This window comes from Mobula hypostoma, chromosome 3, assembly GCF_963921235.1.
Source record: "Mobula hypostoma chromosome 3, sMobHyp1.1, whole genome shotgun sequence".
Classification (NCBI taxonomy): domain Eukaryota; kingdom Metazoa; phylum Chordata; class Chondrichthyes; order Myliobatiformes; family Myliobatidae; genus Mobula; species Mobula hypostoma.
The window spans coordinates 36,167,894-36,184,135 of NC_086099.1; the positions used below are offsets into that span (position 1 = coordinate 36,167,894).

A 16,242-nucleotide genomic window follows, 5' to 3' on the forward strand; every position below is an offset into this window, starting at 1 on the left:
CACAGGACAAACCAAGACTCGGCCTGACGAAGGATCTCAGCCCGAAACGTCGACTGTCCCTCTTCCTAGAGATGCTGCCTGGCCTGCTGCGTTCACCAGCAACTTTTACGTGTGTTGCTTGAAATTCCAGCATCTGCAGATTTCCTCGTGTTTGCGTAATTATAACATATAGTTACAACAGTGCAAAGCAATACCGTAATTTGATAAAGAGCAGACCATGGGCGCGGTAAAAATAAAGTCTCAAGTCCTGATAGCCCCATCATCTCACGCAGATGGTAGAAGGGAGAAACTCTCCCTGCCATGAACCCCCAAGCACCGCAAACTTGCCGATGCATTGGAAGCACCCGACCACAGCCGACTCTGAGTCTGTCCGAAAACTTTGAGCCTCTGACCAGCCCTCCAGCACCGAGCACCATCTCTGCCGAGTGTTTCGACCCTGGCCCCGGCCGCCAAGCAACAAGCAAAGCCGAGGACTTGGGGCCTTCCCCTCCGGAGATTCTGGATCACACAGTAGCAGCGGCAGCGAAGTAGGCATTTCAGAAGTTTCAACAGATGTTGCCCTGTGCTCTCATGCCTGTCTCCATCAAATCAGGACTGTGCACGGCACCCTACTTGACAGATGAACAGATATCATCACCGGAGTGGCCGCTGTGAGCTGCGTTGCGTTGTCATCTTCTCCTCCCGCCATATATTGGGTGAATCACGAAGAGCAATTGCCAAGAGTTCCAAGGCTATATCAAATAATAAAGGGCTTAAACGACAGCCCTGACTAGTGCCTCTAAAAAGCCTAAAAAAGGGGTATCTGATTATTGGTGAATAAAGAAGCCAAAGGTGTATAATATATCAATTTAATCCAAGATATAAACTTTGGGCTAATCATCAGAGATGATTTGTGGCAGTACATTTTCCAATCTGTTTGCTAATATTTTGGAAAAAATTTTGGAATCACCATTCAACAAAGATGTAGGTCTATATGATGCACAATCAGTGAGGTCTTTATCTCTTTTAGGAATTAAAAGAAATGGATGCTTCGTAAAAGGATTGTGGTAATTTACGTATAAATAAGGCATCCTTGAAAATTCTACATAGCCAAGGGGAAAGTAAATTTGAAAAGGATTTTAAAAATTCTGCTGTATATCCATCCAAACCTGGTGCTTTACCCGAATTCATCGAAAAAATTGCTTTCTTAGTTTCTTCTTCCGTGGTGCATCTAGTGCTAAACGTTCATTAAGTGATAATTTCGGAACATTCAATTGCCTTAAGAATTCATACATTATGGTAGAATCTTCAGGAATTTCTGATTGATATAAAGAGGAATAGAATTCTTGAAAAGATTTGTTGATTTTGTCATGATCAACCGTCAAAATATCATGTACGAACTTTACTAATCAGATGTTTAGCTGAAGCAGCTTTCAGTTAGCTGGCCAGTAATTTGCCCGATTTATCACCATGTATATAAAATTGGCTCTTAGTTTTAAGTAACTGATTTTCAATCGGGGAAGTTAATAACAAATTGTGTTGCATCTGAAGTTCAACTCTCTTTTTATAAAGCTCCAGATTAGGAGCTACAGAGTATTCTTTATCAATTTCTTTAATCTTATCAACCAATGTATGTATTTCATTATTAATTTGTTTTTTTCAATCCAGCAGAGTATGAAATAATTTGCCCACGAATATATATTTTAAAAGTATCCCATAATCTCCCACTGGAAATTTCTTCCGTAAAGTTAGTTAAAAAAAAAAAGGCAATCTGTTCTTTAATAAAGTTGACAAAGTTTAGATCCTGAAGCAGAGTGGAATTAAACCGCCATTGTCTAGCACTGGAAATTACATTAGCTAATTTAATTGATAGTTTCAAAGGTGCATGATCAGAGATAGTGATTGCATCGTACTCACAGACAAAACTGATCGAGAGTCGATAAAAAAGTAATCAATTCTAGAGTAATTATGATATACATGAGAAAAAAATGAGAACTCTTTATCATTAAACTATAAGTCTCCAAACATCTAAAATTCTGAAGTCAATTAAAAAGGAATTAATGAAAATAGTGGATTTAATTGGAGGTACCTGATTGGGCGCAGACCTGTCCATTGAGGGATTCAAGCAACAGTTAAAATTATCAACGTATATTCATTTAAGTTAGGAAGAGATGCAAATGAATGCTTGAAAAATTCAGGATAGTCAGTATTTGGTGCATAAATATTAACCAGAACAACTTTTTAGTTATAAAGTAAATCAGTAACTAACAGAAATCTACCATTCAGGTCTGAAATTATTTCATAATGAGCAAATGAAATTGAGGAGTCTATAAAAATAGGGACTTCTTTTACCTTGGATTGTGAGTTCGAATGAAACTGTTCTTCCTTCCAAAACCTAAAAAAACTGCTGATTATCCTCCTTCTTCGCATGAGTCTCCTGGGCAAAGATAATCTGAGCATTCAATCTATGAAAAACTTGAAAAATCTTCTTCCGTTTAATCAAATGGTTCAAACCATTTGTATTCCATGAAACAAAGTTAATAATATTATCCATTTTACTTAAGTAAGGCATTTGGTATGTAAAGGGTTAGCTTTACAGCATAGGAAAATCATGACTCAGGAAGAGGGAAAAAAGTTTGAGGAGGAACTGGAAGTTACGACAATTCAGACATCTTTGTAGTTTCAGATCAGCCCAGATGAAAAAAAAATATGCTAAAAGTAATCCCATCCCCTACCCACCAAAGCCTGAAAAAAAACTGGCCAACAGACAACCAGAAAGCTAACTAAAAACTGCCCTACCCCCATCTCTCTTGAAAGCATATCTCCAAATGAAAAGAATGTAAAATACCACCCACAGACAAAACATTTTGAGAAAAATATCATGAAAAGGACTAAACAAATATTTAGAAAACAGCCATTTGCAAAACATTCTGAAAGGCGAAATCTTGAAAAGTGAAACAGAATACAATCTTATTAATATTTCAAAATAAAACAATCAGTCGCCAAAGCATGAAGAAACAGTAAATTTATTAGCTAAAATCGAGCCTTAATTGTCAAGGAATTGACGAGCTTCATCCACGGATTTAAACCATTTACGTGATTTATCAGACAAAACAACCCTTAGGCGAGCTGGAAATAATAGAGCAGGTTGAAACCTCCTTTGATATAATTCCGACATCACCGACTTAAAAAGGGATCTCTCTTGCATTACCTCTGGACTGTAGTCTTCCACCAGACGAAATTTGAGATCTCCGTGTTCAATAACCCCTTTGTGATGGGCAACTCAAATTAAATGCTCCTTGGTATGCACATAGTGAAATTGAAGTATAACAGGTCGGGGTTTCAATTCTTTCGGGGGTTTTGCCCTCAGCGCCCGGTGTGTGCGATCAAGTATAGGGGGAGTAGAAAAAACTTCAAAACTGAACACATCCTTTAAAAATTGAGCAAAGAACTTAGTAAGGTCGCCATTCTCCACGTCTTCACGAAGTCCTATAATCTGCAATTTCTGTCTACGACTGCGACTTTCCAAGTCAATAATCTTGACTTTATACTGTTCAAGTGTTTGAGTGGTCGCAATTAATTTCTTCTCCAGCAAACCCAATCTACAGTCCGTTTGTCTGCCAGCTTCATCAAGCTCAGAACTTAGCCGTTGTTGTTTTTCGTTCTCACGTTTAAGTGCTCCCAATCTATCTTCCATCTCTTTTAACAGTATTTCAAAGTAGAAAATCTTTTATCAAATTTATCATCCAAGAGCTCTGATATAGCTCCCAAAGTGAGTTGAGCCTGTTTAGGCTGTTTAGACTATTTAGGATTGCCGCCTTCCTCTCCATTTCCATCATTGCCTTCCTTGCCTTCAGTTAGTCCCTTTTCCCCTCTGGTTGCCATTTCCAGCAATTAAAAATCAAAATTCAAGCATGTAAAAGTGTTATAAACACGTTAATATAAATAATAAAGGGGTGGTAAAAGAATTGAAAAATGGATGGAGCAAAGCCAAAATGCGACTTACTCCATCTAGTGCTTCAAGAGAGTCCCATTGTAAGTTTTCTAATTTATTTTAAAATATTCTTGCAGATTGACATAAAAATCAAAGATGCTATTGGTAGATATCATCAATGTGCTACAATTCAATTGGATTTTCAGTTGCCAATCAGATTTGACTTGACCTATGTGAGGTAAGCCTCAAGTGCATCGTTTATGAACAGTCTATTTGCATGGTATGTGTTAGATTGTTTGTTTTCTACCCATAAAGGTTTAACATTTGCTGAGGTGGTATCTAAATAATTTTAGTAATGACAAAAATCTTGTGCAATGGTAGGATGATTTCTCTAATTTCAGTGTTTGGAAATTGGAGTTAATTATTTCACAAGCTAATCCTGAAACAAGGGTCTGCTTTTTCATGTTTCTGATCACAGTTGATGAAATATATTGCTACAAAAACAATATGAATAAAAATGAGCAAAATTGTTATTGTCAGAGTTCTAGTTTAAAATAGTTTTTCCAGAGGATAAAAATTTGCAAATTTTATAAAGTTAAATATTCGCAAGTATGTTCATGAAAGCAGTTGATGTAAACATCAGCCAAATCCTTTGTTATCTTTGCTTGCTGTCTTCTGCATTTCCACTGTTCTTAACCAATTGAGTGCAGTACAAATGAATTTAACATTGCAGCACTTTTTTCATTTTCAGTGTTTACTGAATTGTGTTGTTTTTTTTTGGAATCTCCACTCGCCCAGCAGTATGGCTTCTGCTAAAATATCTCTACCTTATACTTCTTCATAACAGTATTTGTTTGATTCAAAATGCTGTACATCTTTACGCATCGTGACATGATTTAGCAACCTATATGAGAACCTTCTGAAACATACTCCCAATAGATTTCTAGTTGGATGAAAATAATCAATACCTTTCATTAAGTTTCAAACCTTACGGGTTAATTTCTTGCCTTTGTTTATGGTCTATAAAGCATAATATTTTAGAAATGACTAAGTACTGACATAGTGTCACTTAACTTCACAGTCCTGATGGTGGTGAGCAGAATAGGCCAGTTATCATTCATCGTGCCATCCTGGGTTCTGTGGAACGAATGATTGCTATTTTGACTGAAAACTACGGGGGCAAATGGTAATATTTATTTCTAGTTTCATTACATTCTGATTCTATCAAGAACAGTAGATTTTATATTTCTTAGTATACATTGCTTTCAAAAATGTTTGCATACATACGATTTTTGATATTAAATTGTATTTGAATGTGATGCATGCACTTCTGCATATTGATGTTACATATTGTTATCCAATTTCTGTCTCTGAGATCAATCCACTTGCCCTTAATTATTGTAAAGAAAGTGTTTTTCAGTTTTGAATTTAAGGTGGTTGGTAGTATGCTATGAGTAATGCTGAACCTTAGCCCCGTTAAGAACAACCATCTGATGATAGAATCTGATCTGGCAGTTGGGATTAAAAATCAGATGTGTCGCAGCTGGCATGCAGTCGAGAGAGAGAGACAATAGAATTTGAGAGGATCCTAGTACTGTGGATCTTAAGTGGAAGATTAGATGAGTGCTGCAGGAATTTCTACACCATTATTGACAAGATGATAGCATTTTCAGTTATCTTTGACCTTGGGTTGTCTGAGACTTGCTCAGCTGTGGCCTCCTGTAGGAGGAAATTGAAGTTTTGGTCAGCTATTTTGCAACAAGCCAAAATGGTTACAAGAACTAAGTTTGCAATCCAAATATGTTAATAGCAAAATGAATAATCCTTCCAGTTTCTAAATCCAGAATACCAAATAATCTGGTTGTAATCACTCCTAAAATCCTGCTTTTTACAATGCTTTTATAATGAAGAGCCATAGAGGATTAAGAGAAGCTTCCTCCCAATTTTTAAAAAAAAGGTATGCTGAATAACAGAGTGGAAATGAAATGATCCAGTTCTACTGGTTTAGTCTAATACCTTCCCAAAGAAAAACGAAAAGCAGAAAATAGATCAAAAAGTTAGCTGCATTTAATTAGAGAACTTGAGATCAGAAAAAAATTAATCTATTAATGTATCTTCTTATTTGGTGTATCAAATGTGACTTGATTGATAGCAATTGTGTCAGAATTCTGCAAATTAGAACATAAAAATTGGGATTGAGACTCCAGTTCTATATTGAAGAAATGCTTTATTGTCGGTGTTATATTAAACTGAAACCATGCAATCAAGAGTATATGAGGTTCCATGTTAATATTTTGGAAAACTGTAAAGAAGACATTCCTGTTAGTCCACCAATATTTTATCCATGACTAACAAAGTAACTGAATTGATGCAGTAATTATTGCATTGTTGATTGTGGGTGTTGGCTACCTGTAAGTCGGCTGCTGCATTCCCACTTCACAATGTGACTGCTATTAATAATTTTATATTTTCTAAACTCAATCTGAGAAAATTATTTTTTTTATTATTAACTATTATTTTTTCTTTGTATTTGCATAGCTTGTCTTTTGCACATTGGTTTTTTTGTCCTGCTGGGTGTGGTCTTCCATTGATTTTATTGTGTTTCTTGGATTTGCTGTGTATGCTGTGAGAATCTGGATTTCTGGGTTGTATATGGTGACATATGTACTTGGATAATTTACTTTGATTATACTTCTGAAATATTTTGCTAGGATTTCCTGAGGCAACTATAAAGTTCATACAAATGTAGCAATTAATGACTAGAATTATGAAAATGTATATTTATTAGGCTTTCTGGAAGATGATGTAATAAAAGTAGAACTTGGCATTGTTGATTCATTTGTAAATTAATGATTACAGCACTTAGTTTCCTTGGCCTGATAGTTAACTGCTTTTTCATCTAGCCTATTGCTCAGATACTGGACACTGGTAGTTAAGTGCAGAAATGACTGAACAGTGCAGGAAGTTAGTGATCCTGGGAGAATGAGGTTTCCTCCCTGAAAGAGTGACATTACTTACACCACCCTTATTAAATAGCACAATTTTCTCACATATACTGTTTTTTTTTTATCTTGCAGGCCCCTCTGGCTGTCTCCACGTCAAGTTATGGTTGTACCTGTGGGACCTACATGTGAAGAATATGCACAAAAGGTAAAGTTGAGGAAGATGTTCTCTTTCGTTTGTCCATATTGTGAGACAGATGTATATAAACTGTTGAGAGCTAATAGAATGCAACTAATGCAAAAGAGCTAGGGTTTTCAAGTGAGTTGCAGTAGGTGAGTTCCATTGTAGTAAAGCAATAGTAGTCTGTGTAAGATTTTTTTTTATCTATAACTCCTTGTGATTTTCTGTTCAGACTACAGGATTGTTTTTGTATTTTGTTGAGTTTCAGGTAAAAGTTAATAGAATCAGTTGATGAAGAAATCTTGTTATATTATGTTATCTATATAATACTAAAACTCTCATGCTCTGTCTGTCTGTCTTGTTTGTGACCTCCAATTAGCGCAAACGGTGTATTACACCGGCACTTTTTTTGCCTAAATCGAGTTAAAATGCGTTAACTTACAGAATGCAGGCAAAGTTCAGGGTTATACATTCATATAAAATTGCTCATTCCCCAAAAATCAACAGGCTGGCTTTCACCCGAGACCCGATCGGCCATCATGGAAATCGGGATGCGACAGCCCGACGCATGCGCACGGCCAGCCTCAGCAGCAACACCTACCGGAGCAAAAGGCAGGGCAGCTCTATTTCGTGGGGTCACATTCTGCTAATCACCATCAGCATGTGCAGGATTGGGACAGATCTAACTGCCACCCATCAATAAGAGATAATTAAATCTTATTGTAATGACGTACTTCGAGACACCCATAAAACCCTTTGCTGCAGTCAAAGGACATCGGTGACCATATCACATCCATTTAGGAGAGCGCCAACCACATCATCAAGAATAATCAGCATCCTTTGGTATTACTGCTTCGCATCTTCTATCCAGAATTAGGGTTAAAAAAAATGGTCAGCCTAATTATGCCACGTGGAAAGGGAAGGGGGACATTATGGTCAAGAGAAGATGCCAAACGTTGTCGGGAAGTGGCAAGGAGAGGAAGTACAAGAATCGGATGAGGCCAGGGCCACACGATTCCAGGATCAAAGAGTCAGGACAAAAAAAGGTGAGAGAAGAGAGACAAAGGAGGGGAGGCATGCCCGTCTCCAGGATCAGAGACAAACAACAAACAGCAGAAGAGATGAAGAGACGGGGGATGAAAGGACTGCACGTCTCCAGAATGACAACGAGAGGCACAAGGGTGGCAGATAAACCAGAAATGTTGCCATCAAAAGTATCCTTCGTTAAACGAGGAGCAGCTATATTTGCTTTGCTATGCGTCATTCTTCTTTCATAAACTGAGGTTTTCTACTTCAGTTTCCAAAGCAAAGCGATACCAATAGCATTCAGGAAAATTTAATGTTCATTCTGGTCACATCAGACTGCACTACCCTTCTCTCAAAGGGTTCCCCAACGGGTCACCCCATTGTCTAGTTCTATATATAGATGAACTTTTGGAGTAACTTTGATAAAATTTTTTTCACTGACACGGTAGCATGGCAGCAAGCATGACGATTTTTCAGTTTGGGGCATCGGAGTTCAACTCCGGCGCCGTCTGTAAGGAGTTTGTACATTCTCGTGGTGAACACGAGTTTCCTCTGTCTGCTTCTCACGTTTGGTTAGTAGGTTAGTTGGTCATTGTAAATTGTCCTGCAGTTAGGTTTAGGGTTCAACAGGTGGGTTGCTGGGTCGTCTGGCTCATTGCACTGGGAGGGCCTGTCCCATGCTTTATCTGTAAATAAAACTGAAAAATTTCAAGTAGGAATTCATGATAAATCTATAGTTACCTTTGCCTATGCCTATTCTAATGAGATTCAGTAATAAATTATTTGTGATGCCTTTATATTACTTGGATGGGCACTAATCCTGTAGTAATGGAAGTGAATCTATTGGCATTACTCAAGATTATAAAAACAGTCATAGACAAGTGTATCCCCAAAATCATTCAGATCTTCTCGAATCAGAAGCCCTGGATGAGCCATGAGATCTGCAAACTGCTGAGGGTCAGACCAGTGGCATTCCGGTCTTGCAATCATGTTAAATATAAGGGGTCCAGGTACAGTCTCTGGAAATCCACCTTGCATATGAAGTGGCATTTTTAGACCAAACTTAGATACTGAAGGATGCTCGACTGCAGTTGCAGGGCTTGAATGCTATCAGCTCCGACAAAGTGAAACCAAGTGACATAGGTGATAACAAAGCTTCACTCCCAGCTGAACTCTATGGTATTTATTCTTGCTTTGACCATCAGAACACGGAGGCACCCTTATGAACTACAAACAGCCACTGATGACCCTGTGATTTCAGTCTCCGAGGCCAACATGAGTGCATCCTTGGGGAATATGAACCCATGGAAAGCATCTAGCCCAGATGGGGTACCTGACTGAGTACCAAAGTCCTGTGCCGATCAAGTGGCTGGAGTGCTCACTGTTATCATTAACCTTTCCATAACACACAGGAGCAGAATTGGGCCATCTACCATTCAGTCATGGCTGATACTTTTTTTTCCCCCTTCCTCAACCCCATTTCCTGGCCGCCTCCCCGTAACCTTTGATTCCATGTCCAATCAAGAACCTATCAATCTCTGCCTTAAATACACCCAACGACTTGACCTCCACAGATGCATGTGGCAACAAAAAGTTTGAAGCTAATAACTCATCAAGGGTGATTGATAAGTTCGTGGCGTAAGGTAGAAGGAGATGAGTTATTAACTTCAGACTTTCTGCATAATCACTCAAAGAGTTGACCTGCATGTGCATGTAACGGGAGCTGTATAGCTCAACTCCTTCTACCTTAGGCCACGAACTTATCAATCACCCCTGCTGTGGACACTTTCTGGAGGTCCAAGATCCGTATGCTCCATGACTGCTGGACCAAGTGTGTAAACGTAGGAGGGGACTATGTTGAACAATATATGTGCTAGGTTTTCTAAGATTGATTCCTTCTACCTTAGGCCACGAACTTATAAATCACCCCTTGTATATCCACTCTCATTTCTCTTTTATTTTTAACATATTTGAAAAAACTTACTGTCCACTTTGATATTATTTGCTAGCTTGCTTTCATATTTCATCTTTTCCCTTCTAATGTTTTTTTTTAGTTGCTCTCTGCAGGTTTCTAAAACTTAGAAAGATAGAGGCCTATGTGTTACCCTAGGTAATTTCTAAAGTAAGTACATTTTTAGTACAGCATTATGAGCCAAAGGGCCTGTATTGTACCATAGGTTTTCTATGTTTCCCAATCCTCTATCTTCCCACTAATTTTTGCTTTATTGTATGCCCTTTATTTTGCTTTTACAGTAGCTTTGACTTTCTTTGTCAGCCATGGTTGTACTATTTTGCCATTCATTTTTGGAATACATACGTCCTGCACCTTCCTCACTTTTACCAGAAACACACGCCATTGCTGCTTGGCTGCCATCCCTGCCAGCAGCTCCTTCTAATTTACTTTGACCAACTCCTCTCTCATACTGCTGTAATTTCCCTTGCTCCGCTGAAATACTCTTACATCAGACTTAATTTTCTCCCTATAAGATTTCAAGTTGAACTCAAATCATATTGTGATCACTGGTTCTGAAGGGTTCTTTTACTTTAAGCTCCTTGTATAAATGGAAACTCAATTTCCTCATTTGCAGATCCCAGACAGTTCAGATTGGCAACAACATTTCCTTCACAATCTCCATCAGCACACGTGCACCACAAGGCTGTGTGCTTAGCCCCCTGCTCTACTCGCTTTACACTTACAACTGTGGGGCTAAGCACAGCTGCAATGCCATATTTAAGTTTGCTGATGACACCACTTTCATTGATTGAATCAAGAGTGGTGGTGGTGAATCAGGATATAGGAGGAAGATTGAAAATCTTGCTGAGTGGTGCCACACCTTTTACTCGATGTCAGCAAGAGGAAGGAGATGATTATTGTCTTTAGGAGGAAACTGGAGGTCTGTGAGCCAATCCTTATCTGGGGCTCAGCAGTGGAGAGGGTCAGCAACTTTAAATTCCCTGATGTTATCATATCAGAGGATTTGTCCCGGGTCCAGCACTAAGTACCATTATGAAGAAAGTACAGCAGCACCACTACTTTCTTAGAAGTTTGCATAGATTCAGCATGTCATCAGAAACTTTGACAAACATCTATCGATGTGTGGTGAAGAGTATATTGACTGGTTGCTTTACAGCCTGGTATGGAAAGACCAGTGCTCCTGTAAAGAAAAGCCTACCTGGAGTGCTATCACAGGAAAGCAGCAAACCTCATCTGGGACCCCCACCATCCAGCTCTTGTTTTCTCCTTGTTGCTGCCATCAGGAAGAAGGTACAAGAACCTCAGGATCTGTTTCACTAGGTTCAGGAACAGTTACTACCCCTCAACCATCAGACTCTCAAATCAGAGGGACTAACTTCATTCAACTTCAGTTGCCCCATCATTGAACTGGATTAGCTTTCAAGGACTCTTCATCTCATGTTCTTGTTACTTATTGCTTATTTTTATTATTTATTTTTCTCTTTTTTTTGTATTGCATAATTTGTTGCTTTTTGCAGATTGGTTGTTGTCTACCCTGTTGGTTGTGATCTTTCATTGATGCTGTTGTGTTTCTTGTATTTACTGTACTTGCCTGTAATAAAAGGATTCTCAGAATTATGTATGGGTGACAGCTATGTACTTCGATTAAAAAAAATTTACTTTGAATTTTGAAGATTTTACTGTGAAACTAGCTGCAACAAACTTGAGATTTCCCTGCACGATGTGGAAATTGGTGAGCATTCGAACATAAGAAAAGCTAATTAGGGCCAGGCCATTTGGCCCATCAGGCTTGTCCTGACATTTAATTTGAACATCGTCTGTCACAGGCTTTTAAGTCATTTCTTAATAGTTCTTAATTCCATGACCTTTCCAAAAATTATCTCTTCAAATATCCCAGAATATGGATTTTTTTGCTGTAAAATAATTAAAACCCCTTTAAAGTGGGTTCAATTTTCAGATGATCACAAAATTAAGTCATTCGAGGCAGCCTATTTTCAGAATTTGTGTTCCTCTAACGATTCTATTTATAAACATCTAGGTTCAGCGCCAATTTCATGATGCTGGTTTAATGAGTGACGTTGACCTCGACCAAGGAAGCACGCTGAACAAGAAGATCCGAAATGCACAACTTGCGCAATATAATTTTATTCTTGGTAAGGATGGTGGAAGAGAAAGGGAGCGGATTTAGGGGCATGAGAGTGAAGAGATATAGAAAGTCCTGTTAACTTTCAGCAGCTTTATATTCTGTTTCAGGAGTTAATTTTTTTTGGAGTTTTATCATGCTAGGTTATAGTTGATTGGCAACTTTAGTTCGTTGTCCTTAATAGCACTGTAGGTAATGACACCACACAATGTAGGGTGCTACATCAACAGATTTGGGGAGTGATCACTGTTTCCATTGTCTTTATTCAGAATAGCAAAAATTGTGGTGGAAAATAAAGATCTGAGAGGTGGAATATATGTAGGATTATGTTACGGAAAATAGGTTATGTATGAAGGTTAGTGAGACAGAGGAGGGGAATAATATTCCAGGGTAGAATTGGGTCTCTTGAAGAACAATAAGGTGGATAAGTCCCCACGACCTCATAAGAGGAGATTGCTTGATCCTTAGAGATCTTTTCATCCTCTAATCTGAGACGTTACCAGTGAACTGAAGAGTAGCAATGTTGTTTCTTTTGTTTAAGAAGGGCATTGGAGGGTGTAATCCATGAAACTACAGCCCAGTAAACCTTGTGTCATTGGTTTGGGGAAATTACTGCAGATTTTTGTGGATGGGATTTATCTGCATTTAGAAAAGCAATTACTTATTAAGGATAGTCAGCATGGCTTTGCGTAGTAGCGATGATGTCTTAGAAGGATTGAATTTTTTTTCAAGGATGTGAGTGTTGATGCAGCATTGCATACTGTAGCTAATGATGGACTTCAGTAAAGCATTTGACAGGCTACCTGGTAGATTGACTCATAAGACTGAGGAACATTTAGATCTATGGAGATCCTGGTAGACTGGATTCAAAGTTGTCTTGGCCATAAATGCCAGAGTGTAGTGGTGGAAGTGTGTTATTTTCATTAGAGGTCTGTCACCACCAGTGTTGGCATGGTGATCAGTGCTGAGACCTCTGTCTGTGATGTATACAAGTCATCTGGGCAAAATTTTAGCTGGGCTGAATAGTGAATTTAAAGGCAACCTAAAATTAGCAGAGTTAAGGATGGTGAGGAAAGTTTGGGAGCAGACTTGGTGGGCTAAATGGCCTAATTCTGCTCCGAGGTCTTATGGTCTTGTGAAAGGATACAGCAGAATAGGAACAGTTGAACAAAGAAATGCAAAAAGCATTTAATCTGGACAAATGGGAAGTGTTGCACTTTGGAAGGTCCAAATGCAAGAGGAACATACACAGTAAATAGCAGAAGTGTTGACGCACAGAAGGACGTTGATGCGTGTCCACAGTTTCCTCAATGTGGCGACCCAGTGAGTACAGCAAAGCATACACTGTGTTTGCCTTCATTGAACAGGATATTTAGTTTTATAAATTGTTAAGTCATTCTGCAGTTGTGTAAAACTTTGGTTTGTCTACACTTGGAGGATTTTGTAGTTATAGTTGCATTGTGAGGCATGGAGTGATATATATCGTATGGTGCAGATGGGTTTAGTTTAGTTTGACATGGTTGGCACAGACACTGTGGGCCAAAGGCCTGTTCCTGTACAGTAATGCTCTTTGTTACTTTGAAGGATAGATGTTTTATCTTAATAAGCTAATGATTTGAATACCTGCACTAATATTTCAGAAATTTATTTAAATGTTTCAGTTACAGTTAAATCAGAAATTATTTTTAGACCAATCATTATCCTGAGTGCTATATCAAGCTGTTGTCTATCTAAACCAGAAAGCATCTGTGCTGTGTGGATAGGTTTTTGCATTTTTAGTGAAGTACAACAGTTAATGTTTAACATCATTAGAGAATTGTAGAGAGAGTGCATTAAATTGTTTTTCACAATTAATTTTCAACTTTCAATCCATGTTTAATGATCACTGTACCAAAGAAAACACAGTTTTAGCTGGTGATGGTCACCAAGATTAATGTTTTAATAATTGAAGATTATCACAAATTTATATTACTTTTCATTTTCAGTGGTTGGTGAAAAAGAGAAGGGCAGTGAAATGGTCAATGTGCGTACTCGAGACAACAAGGTTCATGGGGAGCGCACAATATCTGAAACTATTGAGAGGCTTTTGCAGCACAAGCGGTCCAGAACCAAACATGCTGAAGAGGAGTTCTGAAGATTTTTCCTTTAATTCAGCTTTGTGGATCCAGACAGTTTTTATTGGGGAGATCAGAAAAACAAATTCAGCTTTTAAAATTCAAATTATGAAATAATCAAGACCAATCAGTGTCCAATAATGTGGATTAAATGTTAAATGCTTCCAATTTCAATTTGTGTATATGGATGGCAGCTTGCATAAATATTTGGAAAATAGCATCTTTAAACATATTATGTGGCTTTTTCTTCTCTTTCTAAAGTTCACGTTATGAAATTTCTTGTGATTCAGGACTAAGTGTAAACAAAAATGTCCAATAAAATGAATTTGTACCTGGATCAATTTTATTATATTCCTGATAGGATGAGGATATTGTGAGTAGCTTTGCTCCTTCCATGGATGCTGCCAGAACCAGAACTGAATTTGTTAGAGCATCTTCTATTACTTTGAGTTTCCAGCATCTGTAGTTTGTGTCGGATATTACCTGGGAACACACACAAAATACTGGAGACATTCAGGCAGCATCTATAGTGAGGAATGAATAGTTGACATTTTTGGTAGCCCATTTGAAGGCCCACAGCTTTAGAGGAAACTAGATGTGTTTCAGCTGAAGCTAGTTGAGATGTTAAAAGGTCATGAGACCAGTGGACCCCTCTTTGATGACTTAATTTCCATTATAAACACTGTTTATTCTCTTGATAGACATAGACATACTTTATTGATCCCGAGGGAAATTGAGTTTCGTTACAGCTGCACCAACCAATAATAGAGCATAAATATAGCAATACAGAAACCACAAACAATCAAACAACAATATGCAAACTATGCCAGATGGAAATAAGTCCAAGACCAGCCTATGGGCTCAGGGTGTCTGACCCTCCACGGGAGGAGCTGCAAAGTTCGATGGCCACAGGCAGGAACAACCTCCCATGACGCCCAGTGTTGTATCTCGGTGGAATATGGCCAGAGTCCAACAGCAAAAAGTTCAATATCCAACCTCGTCTGTCCTCAGTTCTCTGTATGTTTCCTATTTATTATAAGCTTTATCTCTTAACATACAGAATTTCCTTATTCATAACCCTTGGTTTTTATCTTTCTGAAAATACATTGGCCTTGATCTTTTGCTGTTTCTCATTTGAATGCTTTCCAATGTGCAGACCTACTAGTAGACTTGCCTGCAGATAGATGCTTCCAGTCACTCTGTCAGGTGATATACAGTACTGTGCAAAAGTCTTGCGTATATGTTTAAAAAAAAAATTCTGTAAAGCAAAGCTGCTTTCAAAAGTTATGTTTGTAAATATCAGAATATTTACAATAAAGAGCAAATAAACAGTTTTTAAAAATCAATATTTGGTGTGATCATCCTTTGTCTTTTAAAACTGCATTAATTCTCTTAAATACACTGTTGTGCAGTTTTATAAGAAAATTAGCTAGCAGGTTGTTACAAGCATCTTGCCACTCCTGCAGACTTTGGCTATCTTCCTTGCTTCTGTCTCTCCAGGTAATCCCAGGCAGCCTCGACGATGGTGAGATCAGGGTTCTGTAGAGGCTATACCATCTGAAAACCTAAGACTGTTGCACAGTACTGTGCATCACCTGAAATATGGCGTCAATGAAGCATTCAAAGCTAGCAGTATACTTAACACTGTGATAGATGGGTTTAGAATATAATTCGGAATATAGGGATCGGTTGGAAATTGGAGAGTTGAAGCAGGATTGAGTAACTTTGTAGCCTACTTCTCTCTGATATTCTTAATCAAATGAGTAATGTGATATTAGTGAAAATACTGTGGTGGTGTAATAATGACAAAGTGAAAACTTAAAAAAACCAAAGCTAATGAATGGCTACTAGCATCTTAGATTGCAGTTTTTTAAAATTTCTTATAAATTATTTCTTAACTGCAAGTGTATGGACTTGATGTTTGCTTCTTGATACTCTTATTTATTCA

At 38.1% G+C, this 16,242-nt stretch overlaps 1 protein-coding gene across 1 annotated transcript in view; it reads left to right on the forward strand.

Annotated features, from left to right (window-relative positions):
- Positions 1–15,644, forward strand: part of tars1 (threonyl-tRNA synthetase 1) — a 38,787-nt gene extending 23,143 nt beyond the window's left edge. The window contains exons 15-19 of the mRNA XM_063042897.1: positions 4,051–4,151; positions 4,995–5,099; positions 6,991–7,063; positions 12,076–12,190; positions 14,166–15,644. Coding sequence (XP_062898967.1) covers positions 4,051–4,151; positions 4,995–5,099; positions 6,991–7,063; positions 12,076–12,190; positions 14,166–14,314 — 543 coding nt within the window. The 3' untranslated portion in view covers positions 14,315–15,644. The remainder of the gene's footprint in view (positions 1–4,050; positions 4,152–4,994; positions 5,100–6,990; positions 7,064–12,075; positions 12,191–14,165) is intronic.
- The last annotated feature ends 598 nt before the right edge of the window (positions 15,645–16,242 follow it).